This window comes from Rhinolophus ferrumequinum, chromosome 20, assembly GCF_004115265.2.
Source record: "Rhinolophus ferrumequinum isolate MPI-CBG mRhiFer1 chromosome 20, mRhiFer1_v1.p, whole genome shotgun sequence".
Classification (NCBI taxonomy): Eukaryota; Metazoa; Chordata; class Mammalia; order Chiroptera; family Rhinolophidae; genus Rhinolophus; species Rhinolophus ferrumequinum.
In genome coordinates this window covers 33868197-33887172 of record NC_046303.1, presented here as the reverse complement: position 1 = coordinate 33887172, position 18976 = coordinate 33868197, and the positions used below count along the sequence as shown (strand labels likewise).

The 18976-nt window shown below is 36.8% G+C and overlaps 1 protein-coding gene across 2 annotated transcripts in view; it reads left to right on the top strand.

Annotated features, from left to right (window-relative positions):
- The window catches only part of ANKIB1 (ankyrin repeat and IBR domain containing 1), a 115413-nt gene that overhangs the window by 38914 nt on the left and 57523 nt on the right, over window positions 1-18976 (top strand). For both annotated transcript variants that reach the window (XM_033088019.1, XM_033088021.1), the window contains exons 3-4: window positions 2615-2915; window positions 14568-14750. In XM_033088019.1, the coding sequence (XP_032943910.1) occupies window positions 2615-2915; window positions 14568-14750 (484 nt within the window). The remainder of the gene's footprint in view (window positions 1-2614; window positions 2916-14567; window positions 14751-18976) is intronic.

Below are 18976 nucleotides of genomic sequence, written 5' to 3'. Positions count from 1 at the left end.
ATTTTACTGTAGCTTGGGACCTTGGCTAAAAGGCAAGTCTTGGAAGTTCATCTGTGACTGAATAGAGACTGAGAACTCGGGAGAGATTTACCTCCAGGAGATGTATGTTTATGTGTGAAGTGGGGTGAGCAGTGGATGAAACCTGAGACAATGGAGACATTACCTAAGTCTTGGACTCGGACATGCTAGTCTTCCTTCTAGAAACATATTTTACATTCCAAAGGGTGAGAACCCACAATCTTTCCCTAGGACAAGTTGTTTACACTCAAGGATAAGTTTTTTTCCCCTCTTGTTTCCAAAGAGGAGGAGGTCTGCAGTACCAAGCCTCCTTGAGTCTTATTTTGGGGGGGTTCCTTCCTGTTTTTACTCCCTATTGTTGCTCTAACAAATTACCACAAACTTAGTGACTTAAAGCAACACAAATTTATTACCTTAAAGTTCTAGAGGTCACAGTCTGAAATAGTTCCATTGGACTACACTCCAGGTGCTGGCAGGGCTGCATTCCTTTTGGAGGCTCCAGGGTAGAATCCCTGCCTTATTTTTCCAGCTTCCCAAAGCTGCTTGCATATTTGGCTCACAGTCCCTCCCTCCATCTTTAAATGCAGCAGCATAGCATTTCCCAGCCTCTCTCAGGGCTGTGACCCTCCTGTCTTCCTCTTATAAGGACTTGTGATGACATTGGGCCCAGCCTAATAACCCATTCTAATTTCCCCGTCAATAGCCTTGACTTCATCGCATCTGCAAAGTCCCTTTTACCACGTAAGGTAACATATACTCATAGCTTCCGGGGATTAGGATACAGAACTTTCTGGGGTGGGGCATTATTCTGCCTGTCACACTCACCTGCAGTGCAGACCCAGTCCATGTGGGATGACATCCAATCTAGCTCTGATTGCCTTGCCCCAGTGGAAAGAGTTGAGGTATGAGCAACTGGCATGGTTATTATAGGGAGTAATAATTCATTTGTTCCTGCTCCACAGACCTCATGTCTACTTTCAGGACAATTTGAATAAATGTGGATGCTGAAAACCCAATAGGCTAGTTTTGAAGGGCTGTACGCTGAGCTCTCTACCGTCTTGAATGACAAGAATAGGAAAGATCCAGTTGTTGTAGAAGTTGTCTGGGACCTTCTAGGTACTGCGCTAAGACCTCCCACTTCACCTTTTTCTCGTAAGAGCTTTCCAGCCTGGCTAACTCATTCCGATTGAACAGTCCGTCCTAGTGCCTTGATGGGCAGGCGTTTCTGTTTTTTTCTGTCAGACCCTTGTGCTTTGAGCTGAAACCAATCTAAAAGCAATCCAAATGAAACTAGAATTTAGGGATTGGCTCTGCTCCCTTCCCAGATGCTGTTCTGGACTTGGCCACAGTCCAGTTCTAGTGACATCAGCCTCCACGGTCAGTGTAGGCACTGTCTTCAGGTATGGGCTTATATACCCATTTCATGATGTGTGTGTATGTCGTTTAGTATAAGCTGACTGTTTTGTAGCAAGCTTTTCCCAACTCATTTTCCAGTATCCTATTATAGCTACTTATATATGATATCTGAAGGAGCCCTCCATCCTCGCTTAGCACACCCCGTGGAAGATGAATTGGCTCAACTATTAATCCTATAACTCTAGCTGGAGGATACATTAAGAGCTACCGCATTTCCCCGAAAATAAGACCTAGCCGGACCATCAGGTCTAATGCATCTTTTGGAGCAAAAATTAATATAAGACTCAGTCTTATTTTGCTATAATATAAGACCAGGTCTTTAGTATAATATGATATGATATAATAATTAATATAATTATTAATTATATTATAATAATATAATGTAGTACCGGGTATGATATAATACCGGGTCTTATATTAATTTTTGCTCCAAAAGACGCATTAGAGCTGATTGTCCGGCTAGGTCTTATTTTTGGGGAAACATGGTAGGTACAACTCTCATGTCTAGGTTTGGCAGTAATTGAGGTAGCTAATCTAGACCTGTCATTGGTAAGGCTACCACCTTGTAATCAGATCTTAATCTTCTAGAAATAACCACAATTGACTTCTCTCAAAAAGGACTATACTGTGTAAATATATGCCGCATTATTTCAGAGGCGAGCTGATGACTTTCAGGTAGAGAAATTTTTCCTAGATTTAAAATTTAATCCTAGACTCATGCATTACTTGTGTGCTTATATTAATTGTCACCACCATCCTTATTAAATAAATGTGTACTCAAGAGAGTGCAGAGCAATAAAGAAAAAAGTTAGCATGGAATGTTCAATAATGTACCCATGGTGTTTGTGTTATTGCTATATTTCTGTTCCTTTCCTTTCTCCCCCCTTCCTTTTATCTTCCTTTTTTCTTCACTTCTTCATCTTCTTTTCCCTTCCTATCTATTTTCTTTTATTAGCAAGTACTGTAAAGATATTCAACTTTGTTTTTCTTAGTATTATTATTCTAGAATAGTTTTTCATAACTGTAAGAATTAGTCATTCTATTGTGAGACAATACTTCTGTAGAAATTGGATTAACAGTTTAGAAGTAGATTATCTTTTAAACTTGTTATCTTCTATGTATTCTTACTTCAAAGTAGGAAAAAACTGGTTTTTATCCTTCTCTTCCTTTACCATTTTAGGACTTTTCTTTTTGGTAGAGATGGGAACCCAAATAAACGGAATGTGCACAATGAAACATCTATGCATTTGTTGTGTATGGGACCTCAAATTATGATATCTGAAGGAGCCCTCCATCCTCGCTTAGCACGCCCCGTGGAAGATGATTTCAGAAGAGCGGATTGTCTGCAAATGATCTTAAGATGGAAAGGAGCAAAACTTGATCAAGGCGAATATGAGAGAGCAGCTATTGATGCCGTTGATAACAAAAAAAACACACCCCTCCACTATGCTGCTGCCTCAGGGATGAAAACCTGTGTAGAGGTAAAACTTGTTTTTTAAATATTCTTTATGGTAAAATTTGTGTCTTGGTCATATGTTATAATTATCAGTGTTCGTTTTGCTTATTTTAACAGTTAATTTAATCGTTTTTGTACCTTTGTGGTCCTATAAGAATCAGGACCCCTTTTAAATAACGTATTCTCTGTTTTAGGGAAAGATTAAAAACAAACCTAAAGGTAAACAGTCAACCTTGGGAATAAAACTAGATCAAGAGCAATTAAAAGTTTGCTAACATCCCTTAAGATAACAATTATCAATTAAACACTGTCATATTGAGAGTAATAGTTTTAGTAGAGATATGGTCTACTTTTTTGCTGATGTTTAGTAACCAATGTATAAAATTTATCCATATTAGATATGGCAAATCTTGGCAAGTGGGACCTATAGCTGTGTATCTAGAATTGATCAGTTCCCTAAGCAAGGGATAAATATTAATGAATACATTTATTGGGATCTTTTTAAAAACGTGTAATTTTAAAATGTGCTTTTTTTCTGTTTAATCTGTATTAAAGTGTTCCTGAATACTGTGTTGTATTTGAGTTTTTCCCTATATGTATTTCATATACACATAATATCTAACAACACGCTTAGATAAAAACCAACCATATAATACAGGATCTTAAGCTAAGAAATCATTACTGTATCATTACTGGTACATACAACTGAACAGGTTTTTCTCAGCTACATTCATGTCAATTCATACATAACTCATAGAAGGTCTTTTGTTATAAATATATTTAAGTATGACTAGGGAGCACTGTGGCTTGGATTATGGAGTATTAACATTACCAAAAATGTAGACCTTTATTGGAAAAGTAATGATCCTAATCAGATTAAAACCTGTATCTGGAAATTTAGTACCTCCTTTATGGTATTCATGTATATATACTTTATACTTCTAAATTAATAAATATACTAAAAATAGGAATGCCTTCATTTTCCTATTCATGTAAAGAGATTAGAGCCACTTACATGATTTCTTTAGTATATCTTAAGTGTCAATTCTTTTCACTTCTATAATCCTTCTGATCTTATCTTTTGCTTACTGCTGTTTCTGATACTTGTTAATTTTTTAGAGTCTGTTATTTCATCGCTTGAATTTGTGTTACCTTTGCTTAGTAGTCAGTGGCAGTCATTAACTTGAAACTTACTTTTAAGCAATGCTGTCTAACATTGATTCAGGGTGGTGGAAGGATGTCCTAGGATTTCAGGGAGAGGGGGGCTGTTAGCAGAATCCTGAGGTTTTTACACAAGCCTTTTGTATATTCTATGCTCACCTCCCTTGAAAGAATCCCTGCTGTGGTGACTCACCATTAGCGATGGGACTGCGTCATATTTCTCAAGTGAGTTAGAGTAGAAAATAGGTTTTTCTTGATAGTGGTAATAATGCGCTTAAATTGTTTCTTTAATGTCTTACTTCCAAAAATTCTCTATAAACATTGCTTTAGTTACTCTTGATTTGGGAGTTTCTTTACAATGACACCCTTATTAAATTGTTTTTACCAGCATTGTTTTCTGCTCAGGGAAGGAAATTAGTGCCAGGTTTATTCTGAACTATCTGACAGGCCTGCTGATGGGCTTGGTGTGAATGTGTGTTTATGTTTTAACTGCTCCATCAGCATTACACATCACATAAACCACACCAGTTGACGACTGTTTTCATTTTTCTGTATTCAGAGGACCATTTTGACTTAATGTAAAACATTCCAAATAGAGCCCTGTAATACCTTGGTTGCATTTATTCTAATTTTCATCAACAAATTTCAGCTTATCATTTTACTGCTGTAAAGCTGTCTCTAACCTCTTATATATACTTGACTCTACACTTGCTCAGCCTTAGGCCCTGAATGCCTTTGATAATGCTTACTGTTAATTAAACTAGAAGAGTTTCCCGCAGAAATATATGTTAACTAATTTCCAGAGGCGTTACTGTGTTTTCTAGTATTAGCATAAAATAAATACATTTTAAAAAATAAGCTGTTATGTAACTGTACTTCTTAAGAGTATTAGTCTTTAGGTATCATCGTGTTGTGTTGTACTCTGATGAGCACGAAAAGGCTTAGACTTCTTATAAAGTTTACTGTCATAGGTAATTTAAATGTTTTTTTTCTGAACTACGTACTTATTTTTTGTTTGTTTTTGATATTTTTTATTTAAAATTTATTGGGGTGACAATTGTTAGTAAAGTTACATGGATTTCAGGTGTACAATTCTGTATTACATCATCTATATATCACATTTTGTGTTCACCACCCAGAGTCAGTTCTCCTTCCATCACCATATATTTGATCCCCTTTACCCTCATCTACAACTCCCCTTCCCCCTCTGATAACCACTACACTATTGTCTGTGTCTATGAGTTTTTGTTTCTCATTTGTTTCTCTTGTTCTTTTGTTGTTTTGGTTCATATACCACATATCAGTGAAATCATGTGGTTCTCTGCTTTTTCTGTCTGACTTATTTCACTTAGCATTATAATCTCAAGATCCATCCACGTTGTTCCAAATGGTCCTATTTCACCTTTTCTTACTGCCGAATAGTATTCCATTATGTATATATACCACAACTTCTTTATCCATTCATCTATCGAAGGACATTTCGGTTGTTTCCATGTGTTGGCCACTGTAAACAAAGCTGCATTGAACATCGGAACACATATATCTTTATGGATAAATGTTTTCAGATTTTTTGGGTAGATACCCAGGAAAGGGATTGCTGGGTCATACGGTAATTCTATTCATAATTTTTTGAGGAACCTCCACACTGCCTTCCATAGAGGCTGCACCAGTCTGCATTGCCACCAACAGTGTATGAGGGGTCCTTTTTCACAGCCTCTCCAACACTTGTTACTATTTGTCTTGTTGATGATAGCCATTCTGACTGGGGTGAGGTGATATCTCATTGTGGTTTTTATTTGCGTTTCTCTGATGATTAGTGATGTTGAGCATTTTTTCATATATCAGTTTGCCATTTGTATGTCCTCTTTGGAGAAATGTCTCTTCAGGTCCTTTGCCCATTTTTCAATTGGGTTGTTTGTTTTTTTGTTGTTGAGTTTCATGAGTTCCTTGTATATTTTGGATATTAGCCCTTTATCGGAGGGAGGCACTGTTTGCAAAAATCTTCTCCCATTCAATTGGTTGCCTCTTTATTTTGTCGATGGTTTCTTTTGCTGTGCGGAAGCTTTTAAGTTTGATAATAGTCCCATTCATTTACTTTAGCTTTTACTTCTCTTGCTTTTGGAGTCAAATTCATAAAATGCTCTTTGAACCCAAGGTCCATAAGTTTAGTACCTATGTTTTCCTCTATGCAGTTTATTGTTTCAGGTCTTATACTTAAGTCTTTGATCCATTTTGAATTAATTTTGGTACATGGTGATAGATAGCAGTCCAGTTTCATTCTTTTGCACGTGGCTTTCCAATTCTGCCAGCACCATTTATTGAAGAGGCTGTCTTTTCTTCATTGTATGTTTTTTGCTTCATGTCAAAAATTATTTGTCCATGTTTATGTGGTACATACTTATTTGTACACATCATTTTTGGCCATAAGAATAATAATTACAATAACTTATATTTGTACGCTGTTTCCCCAAAAATAAGACCTAGCCGGATAATCAGCTCTATAATGCATCTTTTGGAGCAAAAATTAATATGACCCGGTCTTATTTTACTATAATATAAAACTGGGTCTTACATAATTTAATATAATATACGACCAGGTCTTACATTAATTTTTGCTCCAAAAGACGCATTGGAGCTGATTGTCCGGCTAGGTCTTATTTTCGGGGAAACATGGTGTATATATAACGTTTTGTAATTTTCATAGTGTTCATTGGTACCAAGCATGATATAAAGGGTTTGGGTTGAGTAAAAGAGTGTTATCAGATGCGTATTAGTTTTTCATAAAGCGGAGAGATCATAATACGGTGGAAAGAGCACTGGTTTCTAGTCTTGGTCCTCACAGTGACTGTCTGTAGAACCTCGAATGAGTCACCCAGCTTTTTTGAGATTATCATTCCCAGTTATCAAGAGGAAACTATCACAGTTATCTCAAAAGACCCCTTTTCGCATTAATTTCTTTTAATCTATGAATGCAGTAAAATATAACCCATTTCAGTGTCTAGCCTTTAAGGTTAAATTGATTATTTTATTCCATGGCTAAGGCTAAGAATTTCTCTTAACTCTTAAGGACTTACATCTCTGGAAATATGCCTTCTCTAGTTGCTGAAAATGTTTTTCTCTTTGTATGTTTATTTAAGGACAGAGTCGATCAAGTCATCAGTTGACAATTTCATGTGTGCATTTAATAATTTAAACAGATAGTTTCCTATGTCTCGTCATTTTGAACCATAGAAATGAAATTTACTTTAAAACTTCCCCTTCTCCCTGCAATTGTGTTCCATAGTAAGGTCACGGCACACACACACACACACACACACACACACACACCGCACAACATAAAAACCTCTTAATCATAGAGTTCTGGTAATGTCCAGGTGTGGATGTATCGGTGGCTGTATACAGGATACTGCAATGGGCTGTCTAGCTCTGAGGATTCTCGCGCAATATTGCTGTCTAGTTGACTGCCTCATATGGGTACTTCAATAGTCTCTCAAATTCAGCATTTCCAAAACTGTACTCAGTCTTCTTTACCCACTAGCTCTTCCTCTTCCCTGTCTTGTTTTTATTCATGGTGCTGCCATTATCCCTTGATACCTGGATTTACCTTAGACTTTTTTGTTTTGTTTTTTGGGGGTGGTTTGCATCACATTCATGCTACTCATTTGCAGAATAGATCTCTTCCTGGTCTCCTTTGGCCAGCCCCGCCTTTTTATCTCTATTGGCCACTCTCTACCACTTTGGTGTATTTTTCAGAATTTCCTAAAGTCGGAAAAATCTTGGAGTTTCACAAATATTAATCATTCAAAGTTATTTATGAGAAAAGTAATGCAAAGAGGAGCAGGCTACAATTGTTTGAAAATTGGAAATGCTTATATATTACACCTGCATTAAGGACAAACTATATGTAAAGCCTTTCTCATTTTTTCATATTTCAAAGAACTATTCCAAGGATCTGCAGACTTCGCTGTGAAAGCCCAAATAGTAATTGTTTCAGGCATTGGCTCCACTGTGCTGTGGTCACCTGAAAGCAGCCGTAGACAATACATAAACAAGGGAGCATGGCAGTGTTCCAATAAAACTGTTTATGGATACGCCTATGTGAATTTCTTACAATTTTCACATATCGTGAAATATTCTTTTGATTTTTTTCAACCATTAAAAAATGTAAAAGCAGTTTTGAGTCATTGGGCTATACAGAAACAGGCAGCAGGCTGGATTTGGCCCACGGGTCGATCCCTGCATTATGCACAGAATTGGGGAAGGAAAGCAAAAATGACTCCACACTTCAGCAGCTTATTTTAAATACATAAAATAACGTTATCAATATATAGCAGGTCCTACGTGCTTTAATTATATAAATAACTTAAAACATACTGTAGTGGATGTCCAGTACATAAAAATGGAAGTCCTTTAAAGCTTAAATCTTAACAAGAACTTAATACAATAATTGAAACGCTTTTGTCTTAGTTGTTTAGAGTTTTTGGAAGAGAGACGGCCTTTGGACCGGAATGATGGGTTAGGTCTGTTAGCATGGCCCAGTTAAAATCCAGCGACTTTCTCTTTTTGGCAGACTCCCTAGAGCAATCCTAGTCATTAGACCTCATTTTTATTTCTATTAGTGCTTCACCTGTTACAGTGATTCAGTAAATGGTTGATACGACAGAAGTTGTTTTTAATAGCGCTTCACACTTTGTGAAAAACGGGTTTTCAATGAGTATTATCTGAGATGTTTCCTATCTGCCCTTGTCATACTTGCTTATTCACAGCTTTAAGTGAGGCTGCTTATTGTCAGATCAAGTGGAGGTCACTAGATCACCAAAGGTGCTAAGTCATAGGGCCTGTTTGATACTTTGGCAGCTATCAGAGCATTTCACACTTCATTGAAAAGCCGTGAAAACTATTCACAGGTCACACTGAAGAATTTTACCTAATTATACTGTGTTTTTAGCACCTGGAGTTTTAACACTGAAAAGAAGACAGAGTTTGTAGTCCCAGCTTAACAATTGAGTGATTGTCTATCTGGGCCTCCGTTTTCTAATTTTTAATCAAGAAAGATATGATCTCATTATTGCTTCCAAAACATTATTAACTATTTAGGCAGTAATGATGATAGGCATTGAAAGGAAGGAAATATCATTTTAGTTTTACTTATCCTGGAAAATTTCCTGGGGAGTAGTGACATTTGAGTGGCTACGCTTCAGTCCAAGTAGTTGGAGGAGACTACTGAATGTGGCCTTCAGACCCGTCACATCAGTACCTACTGGGAGCTTGTGATAAATACAAATTCTAGGGGCCCCAGACCTCCAGATTCCAAGTCAGAATCTCTGAGGGTATACTCCAGGAATGTTTGCAGCAAGTTCTCCGGTTATTCACTTGCATGTTACAGTTTGAGAAGCACTGTTCTAGGTCTCTAACATAGGAAGATTAAAGTATTTTGTGGAGGAATGATAAAACAGATAAGTTAAAATGAAGATAGAGGCCTTAACAAGTAGAAAAAACTAAATGCCAAGGTCAAGGGATTTATTTATTAAAAAAATTGAGTCATTGAAAATTTTTGATTGGAGAAGTGCTGTTACAAAAGCAAATACAGTAAGATTAGCCTAATTGTTGTAATGTAAGACTGGTTTGAATGGGATACTTCTAAAGCAGTGTTCCTTAAGGTCTTGCTACACAAAGAATGATCCTCAGACTGGTGTTGGCATCAGTCATTTGGGAACTTGGTGGAAATGCTGAATGTGGGGTCTCATCCCAGACCCACTGAGTCTGAATCTGTAATATGAAAGATGCCCGGGGTGATTCATAGTCACATTCAAGTTTGAGAAGGCCTGTCTTAGAGCATAGTTTGTGGGGCACCTACAGTGGAATTGCCAGTAAAAAGTGCGTGTGTGTATATATATATATATTCATATATACATATATATATATATATATATATATATATATATATATATATATATATATATATTCCCCAACTCAGACCTCCCTAGTGTGTATCAGACTACCCAGATGGTTCCTGCCTACACAGTTTGAAAACCTTTGTGCTGGAACAGTGGTGCTAACCCTGGCTGTGCAAAAAAAATCCCATCGTGTACACCACCTCTCAGACCAATAAAATTGTAATTTCTCACGGTGGACCCCAGAAACTAGTATTTAAAACTTCTCCAGATGATTTCAGTGTGCAGCCAAGGTCGAAAACCAATATACTAGAAGGAGTAATAAGAGTTAGAAAATTATTGCACTAATTCTGGTGTGAATGGGTAAAGAGCCTGGATTTGTGTGGTGGTATTGGGAATGGAAACAACGAGGCAGATGCAAGGGACATTGAGAAGACCTGGTCGCATTTGGTGACGTGGTCATTTGATACAAGAAAGCAAGGGAGGGAAAAGTTTAAAATGATGGAGGCTTTGAAATGTTAGTATTAACATCGGGGAGTATCTTTGGATGATACAATTTTCTCTTTGATTTTTCCACATTTTCTATAACAACCTGCTATCATAATCTGTAATTAGAATAAAATAAATTAACTTTATTTTAAGGAAAATGAGCATGGTTTTGAACCTGGGACTTTGAAGCCTGCTAACAATTAACAGACATTTAAAAAGTGAGATGAGGTGAAGGAATTGGTTAGTTTTCACTCAGAAGGATGGAGATTGAGGTCTTAGATTATCCACTTGAAATGGTGTTTAGGCTACTGAAAATTAGGACTGTTTGGGAGTGAAGAATATAGATTTAGAATTGAGTGTTTATCTGCATGGAGTTAATAACTAAAAAGCAAGATAAGGTATAGATGAGACATCCAAGGAAAAGTCTTTAGATTGTAGATAAAATTACATCGTGCAAGTCACAACATCAATTTGGAGAATGCCTGTGTTTAAAGGGAGTGATAACAAGAAGTGGCCTATGAAGGAAACAGAAAAGGCAGAGAAGAGAACCAAGATAATACAGCGTCAAAAATGCCCAGAGAAGAATTGCAAGGAGAGGAGCAGTCACTCATGTGACGTGCTGCAGAAAGGAAAGGGGGTAGAAGACTGAGAAAGGCTCTTGGATTGAGAGGTATTAATGACGGTCAGGAAGATTTTTGAGTGAAACGGTCAGATTGAGGTAGACGTCAGATTGCTGGGAGTAATTGAGTCATTTGCTGAGGAAATGGAGACGGAGCCGGTATCTGTCACTAATTTGAGAAATGTGGCTGAGCAAGAAAGGGAAGTTATAGGACAGTAACTAGAAGGATAACCCAAGGATCAGGAGGCAGTAGAAAAAGTGTAGACGGAATAATGGAGTGCTCAAGGTCTTAACAGGAAACAGATGATGAAATGGTAATTTTACAACCAGAACAGACTTGAAGAATCATCTTGTTTTTGACATCTCTCAAGATTATGTAAGTCTCAGTTTATAGATGGATCTATGTAAACTGAGACTTACAGAGGTCAAATCACCTGTCCAGAGTCAACAGCCATTTAGATTATGGCTCAAAGGGGTGGGGGGGATTTGTCTTGAACGCTAGGGGCTGCCTTACCCCTTGTTCTCTGGGATTCTGAATGGAAAGGAAGGCACAATAGATGAGCAGATGTGTTGAGATAGCGATAATTGGATGTTTCTTTTAAGGTAGAACATTTTATGTACCAAAGTGTGCAAGATAGGCTAAAAAACATTCAAATAAAATAAGCACTCCTCCTTACTTGAGAGTGAGGAAAATGATACTGAGAATGCTTGGGTTGAAGCGTTTAAAAGCTGCCTCTTTAGAACCAGATGTAACTCTCTATTATGTAAGAGCAAAACACCTGACTTTACGCAGCAATTTAACAGGTATCTCCACCTAATACATCTTTCACTTACTGGTGTTCCTGACCTTATGCCCCAAAGGCCAGCAAGCTGAAATACTTTTTAAAAAGTACTCCAAATGTCAGGCAGTACTGCTGTTAGCTAGCTTCTGGTGCCAAAGCTAGCATACATGCTCCTTGTCCTTCCTGAGATGAGTGCTACAAACGTGGACCCTCCATTCAGTCACGGATTGAGTTTCTCTATAGGTGCTAGTGGCAGCCGTCAGATAGAGGTCTTTGTGGTGCCCCTACTCCCAATCCAGTCAAACTCATTTGGGGACTCTTGTGAAGACAGGTTATCAATCAAAGCAAACAAGCTCACCCGGGTTTTTAAAAGGATCAGCAGTGACTTCTCACACATGCCCTCCCCATACACACATTTTCTTTATAAGCCCAAAGAATGCAGTCCTCATGCACTCTGGTATGTCCTTTTAAGAAGGTTCCCCTTATGAATGTGCTGGAATGGCACAGCCTCTTAAATTTTGTCGTCTTTGTTTTTGTTAAAGAGGGGGGTGTTATGTTTAAGATAATTTATCCTGTTTGCTAATATTTAGAATCTCTCCTATGGTAATATCTGTTGTGCAAGTAAATCAAATTATGGCTTTGAAAGCTATCCCAGTGTGCATTTTAGAAACCATTTTCTGTGACTGAATAAAGAACCACAGAATACAGTCAGCATTCTTAGTTCTGTAGCAGTCAGAGGCAAATACTAGTTTATTTTATGTTTAGGTGTTTAATAACCTGCGGAGCAGAAAGGCTAAAAGCAGTAACAGATTGGAAGGTTCGATAAGTCATGGACTTACTACAAGTCCTCAGTATTGAGTAGATTAGGTAGGATAAATATATCCAATTCTACAGCCAAACTTTTATGTGCATAAGAATCTCCTGGAGATCACAATCAGATTCCCATGCAGAGGCCTGAGAGGGAGGGGATTGGGTGGTGATGCTGAGACTCAGCATTTCTAACAAACGCCACGTGATACTACTGGTCCTCAGACCCACTTTGACTAAAGAAGGTTGTAGATGGTAAACAGTTGATACGACCTCATTCTCAGGCTCTAGAAGGTAGCTGCCACAGTGACTGCTTAGAGTGATGCTTAGCAAAATTTTTTTCTGTAAAGGGTAAATATTTTAAACCTGGTGGCCACAAGTCTATGTTTCATATTCTTCTCGATTTATTTGCTTGTTTTTACAACTTAAAAAAAAAACAACACAAAAACTTTAAACCATCTCAGCTCTGAGACTTACCCTTGGCCTAAAGCAAGAAGGCGAAGTTATATCTATTGATGAGCGCACGGCTTCCAGGTCTGTCATTGATATATGTCCCTTATTTCATCGGGCCTCTTGGGATGACAGTAGAGGAACCATAACGATTTCAGTTCCAAAAGCAATGAAGAACCTTTTCAGGAAGATCTGTGTGTTTGTTGGAGGGAGGGGAGATAAAATTACTTGGAAGAAAATTAAAAGAAGCTACCTTTTTTATTACCCTCCATACAAAATGAAAACCTCTAAAACAAGTATTCATATTTAGATCAAATGTAAGAGTCTGGGCAGAACTTTATGGTGGATCCAGTACGCATTTGACTCCTTTAATTTATGTGGTCGTCCTAGTCTATATGTTGGTACAATATCCAGTCATGGTTAAGAATTTGATCAAACTTTTGACTGGATCCCAGTTCTACAGCTTACTAGTTGGGTAACTTTGGTCAAGTTATTTAACTTTTCTGAGACATCATAATATCCCTACCACAAGGGGTTGTTAATACTAAATGAAAACGTGTATTTGAAGTGCTTAGCATAGTGTTGGCACTTAGGAAACATTCAGTAAATGCTGGCTGTTACTGTGTTATGGTCATGACTGAATCCTAAAGAGAAACAGCTCCATGACTAATTGTGAGATTGACCTTTAGGGTTGCCCTAGATTATAGCCCTCGTAGCAGTCACGTCTCCGCAGACATAATGGGAACACTTGAACCTGCAGCCTTTAGGAAACAACCTATTTAACTTCTGCAAAACCAGCGGAAACTTCAGTAGTGAACAAGTCAAGTTACCGTTCCTTGTATTTTTAAAGTGGGATTTCTTTGTGTGAAATCGCACCTTTAAAGATTGAGAGATTGTTTGGTAGAGTATCTTCCCAATTTAGCTGTCAGTAACTATTCCCATCACTTATTTTGAGGAATATTGAACACAGTTTTGCTTCAGTGATTTGCTCATCCTAATTTCATTTCAGTGTTTGAGTGGAAAATTGATGATACAAATGAAAAAATGAAATTTTTGTCTTCCATGTCAGGTAATCCAGGTATTAGAGGTTAAACTAACAGTATCAGCAGTGTCCTTCTTGTTCAAGAAAGATTTCTACAAATTTATAAAAGTTAAAGCATTGAATAACTATAATTTTTTTTTTATTTTAAAAAACTATTTTTGGATTGGACAGAAGTTCTTTTTTAAAAGTTTAAGAAATGTGCATTGTTGTCATTGTTGCCGTTGTTATTTTTAACCAAAGGAAATCATCATAATACTGATAAACAAGAATTTTTAATCTGAAAATAAGAAGCAGCTGGTATCTAAATATTGTCATTTAAAGTACATACTATTGTATTTTTGTTGTGCTTTATATTTTTTAATTTTTTTAAATATGTAGCATAAAAATAACATTTAAATGTAAGGTTGCAAGTTTTTGAAAAAATCTTTTTTAGCTTTTAGTGAAACATGGAGGAGACTTGTTTGCTGAGAATGAGAATAAAGATACTCCTTGTGATTGTGCTGAAAAGCAACACCACAAAGATTTGGCCCTCAATCTGGAATCCCAAATGGTATTCTCACGAGATCCTGAAGCTGAAGAAATAGAAGCTGAATATGCTGCATTAGACAAACGAGAGGTAAGTTTTTTTAAATAAAATTATATAGCTTTTGTATTAAATTGCTTTTCTTTAAAGCCTAGTTTGTGTGGTCTTCTTTGCAATATGCTAAATATCCTGTCATCTACATAGCTGTAAGTATAAAAACGCATCTAGCAACCCTGGAGATGGAGTCTTTCCTCTACCATATGTGAGTATGCTTACATACATAAAGTAGAGATGCTGATGTGTGGTATGAATCCTAACCACTCCTATTCATCCAAGACTCCAATCATCCGGTTCTTCGGTCTCTCCGTCTCTGGATTGCTGTTATGAACATGCTTTGATAACATATCTTAAAGAACAAAAACAGCAAAACACTCTTCCCCAGCCCTGTCCCTGTCCCCCTTCCATTGTAACCCCATTATCTCTGATCTTCATGTGGGAAAAACAAAACTTAAGAGCTGCCTATATATATACTGACTTCCCTACCTCCCGTTCACTCTTCAGCCCATTGCAGTGTGACTTTGTTCCTTTCTACTATGATGGAATTGAACTTGTCATGGACATCAGGAATCAATATGTTGCTAAATCCAGTAGAGTACTTTTGTCTCCTCATCTTACTTGAATTCCTCACCAGCACTTAACACAACTAACCACTCCCTTCTTAGCAAAACACTCTTCTCATGGATTCTGGGACATCGTTCTCTGGTTTTCCTTTGTCTTCCTGTCTCAGTAAACATCGCTTCTATCCATTGTTCAAGCATAAATGTGGCGTGTATTCTGGACTCCCCATTCCTCCTAACATCTAGACAATCTGTGAATTTTGTCATTTTTGCTTCCAGAAATGTAAGCTAACTAAATGTACTCCTCCCAGGCTCTCCGCTGACCTCCTGAGGCCCTCACCACCTTCACTTCTCATCTGAGCTACTGTAATAGTTTCCTAACTGGTCTCCTTCTACTCTGGTTTCCTTAGAATCCATGTTATACACGGAAGCAAGAGTGACATTTTGAAACTTAACTTAGATCATATCACTTAAATCATTTATTGACTTTTCATTGTACTTAGAATAAAATCCAAACTATTTGTTCAGATAGAAGACCTTACATAGTCTGGCTACTATTTGCCTCTTCAACATCATCTCAAACTTTTTTCCCAGTACACTTTTCTCTAATTATAATACCTAGACTACAGCAAGACTTTTGCATTTGCTGTTGCCTATGTTGGAAATCTCCCAGTTTTTCTCTTGGCCAGCTCATTATCACTTCTTCAGACAGGCAGTCTTGAATCATTCTTTCCCAGATAGGTCTGTCTCCTTCCATTGTTCTTTACCATAATATCCTGTTCATCTTTCAAAGCACTTATCACATGCTGTAATTATTTTGTTTATGTACTTATTTACTTGTTTCTTTTCTTTCTCTACTATTAGACTGTCAACTCCATGAGGGCCAGAACCATAACTGCCTTCTTCAGCAGAGTATTTTCAGTGTCTTAACACACAGATGTACAGTGGGCAGCCATAGATATTTCTTAAATAAAGGAATTATAATACACAATAAATTTTTTCCTCCCAAAATGATTCTGATTTGATGTTCAGTTCAAACTTGGTTCGAAAAGAAATTATGTAACTATTGTTTGTGTTTAATTGTATTGTTTGTTTTATTTTTTCCCATGAATTCTCAGTAGTTTTTGAGCTGCTATCCTCTCCAGATGGAGCAAAGAGCTGAGTTTCTTGGAATGAAAAGGTTTATATTTCTTTACCTTTTGTGTTTCTTCAGTTAGGTTATTTTATAGGAATGTTTATTCATATTAAGTACACACAGAGAGAGGACTGATGTTCTAAGCACATTCACATGGTTGTTGAATCCACAGAGTAGCCTTGAATGACAGTTATGCCCCCTTCTTTTTTTATTTTTTTATTTTGTAAGAATGCTTTTTTAAATTAAATTTATTGGGGTGACATGGGTTGTAAAATTACAAGTTTCAAGTGTACAATTCTATAATATATCATCTGTATATTGCGTTGTGTACTCACCATCCAAAATCAAATCTCCTCTGTCACCATATATTGGACTCCATTTACCCTCCTCTACCTCCCGCACCCCACCCCTTACCCTTTGGTAACCACTAAACTGTTGTCTGTGTCTATGATTTTTCGCTAGTTTGTCTTGTTCGTTTGTTGCTTTCAGTTTTATATCCCATATAGGAGTAAAATCATATAGTCCTTTACTTTTTCTGTCTGACTCATCTCACTTAGCATTATATTCTCAAGATCCATCTATATTGTCACAAATGGCAGTATTTCAACTTTTCTTCTGGCTGAGTAGTATTCCATTGTATATATGTGTCACATCTTTTTTATCCAGTCATCTATCAAAGGACACTTTGGTTGTTTCCGTGTCTTGGCCACTGTGACTAATGCTGCAGTGAACATAGGGGTACATATGTCTTTACAAATAAATGTTTTTAAATGTTTCAGGTAGATACACAGAAGAGGGATTACTGGGTTATATGATAACTCTATTCTTAATTTTTTGAAGAACATCCATATTGTTTTCCATAGTGGTGTACCAATTACATTCCCACTAGCAATGTGTGAGGTTACTTTTTCCACACAACCTCTCCAACATTTGTTATTACTTGTCTTGTTGATAATAGCCATTCTAACAGGTGTGAGGTGGTATCTCGTTGTGGTTTTGATTTGCATTTCTCTAAAAGCTAGTGAAGTGGAGCATCTTTTCATATATCTGTTGGCTGTTTGTATGTCGTCTTGGGAGAAGTGTCTGTTCAGGTCCTCTGCCCATTTTTTAATTTGGTTGTTTGTTTTTTTGATTGTTGAGTTGTATAAGTTCTTTATATTATTTGGATATTAGCCCCTTATGGAGATGTTGTTTGCAAATATCTTCTTCCATTCGGTTGGTTGCCTATTTATTTTGTTGATGGTTGCTTTCGCTGTGCAGAAGCTTTTCAGTTTGATATGCTTCCATTGCTCTGATTAGGACTTTTAATACTATGTTGAATAACAGTGGGAGAGGGGTCATCCCTGTCCTGTTTCTGATCTTAGAGGAAAAACTTTCAATTTTTCACCATTGAGTACACTATTAGCTGAGGGTTTGTTACATATGGCCTTTATTATGCTGAGGTACTTGCCTTTTATACCCATTTTATTAAGTGTTTTAATCATAAATGGATGTTGTATATTGTGAAATGCTTTTTCTGCATCTACTGATGTGATCATATGATTTTTATCCTTTGTTTATGTGGTATGTCACATTGATTGATTTGCATATGTTGAACCATCCTTGTGCCCCTGGAATGAACCCCTCTTGATCATGATGTATAATCTTTTTAATGTATTGTTGTATTTAGTTTGCTAGTATTTTGTTTAGGATATTTGCATTTTATTCATTAGAGATTTGGTCTATAGTTTTCTTTTTTTGTTTTATCCTTGCCGTTTTTTGGTATCAGGGAAATGTTGGCCTCATAAAATGAGTTGGGAAGTATATATTGCCTCCTCTTTAATTTTTTGGAAGAGTTTGAGGAGGACAGGTATTAAATCATCTTCGAATGTTTAGTAGAATTCACTAGTGAAGCCATCTAGTCCTGGACTTTCTCTTTTTGGGAGGTGTTTGGTGATTGTTTCAATTTCCTTGCTGTTGATTGGTCTATGTAGATTTTTAATTCTTCATAACTCAGTCTAAGAAAATTATATATTTCTAAGAACTTTGGCATTTATTGAGTTTATTGATTTTGGTGGCATATAGTCTTTCTTAGTATTCTTATATGATCCTTTGTATTTCTGTGGTATCCGTCGTAACTTTTCTTTCATTTCTGATTTTATTTGTGTCTTTTCTCTTTTCTCCTTAGTGAGTGTAGCCAGGGGTTTGCCGATTTTATTAATCTTTTCAAAGAACCAACTCTTTGTTGCATTAATTTTTTTCTATCATCCTTTTGTTCTCTTTTGTTTAATTCTGCTCAAAAGTCCAGAGTCTGTTTTCTTTAATTCTGCTCAAAAGTCCTTCTGCTGACTTTTTCTGTGTCTTTAAGATGTCATGGTAGGTTATTTATTTGGGATTTTTCTTGTTCTTTGAGATAGGCCTCTAATGATATAAATTTCCCTCTTAATACCACTTTGGCTTTATCCCAAAAATTTTGATAAGTTATATTTTCATTCTCATTTGTGTCGATGTATCTTTTGATCTCTCCTTTTATTTCTTCGTTGACCTAATCATTCTTTAGTAGCACGTTGTTTAATCTCTACATGTTT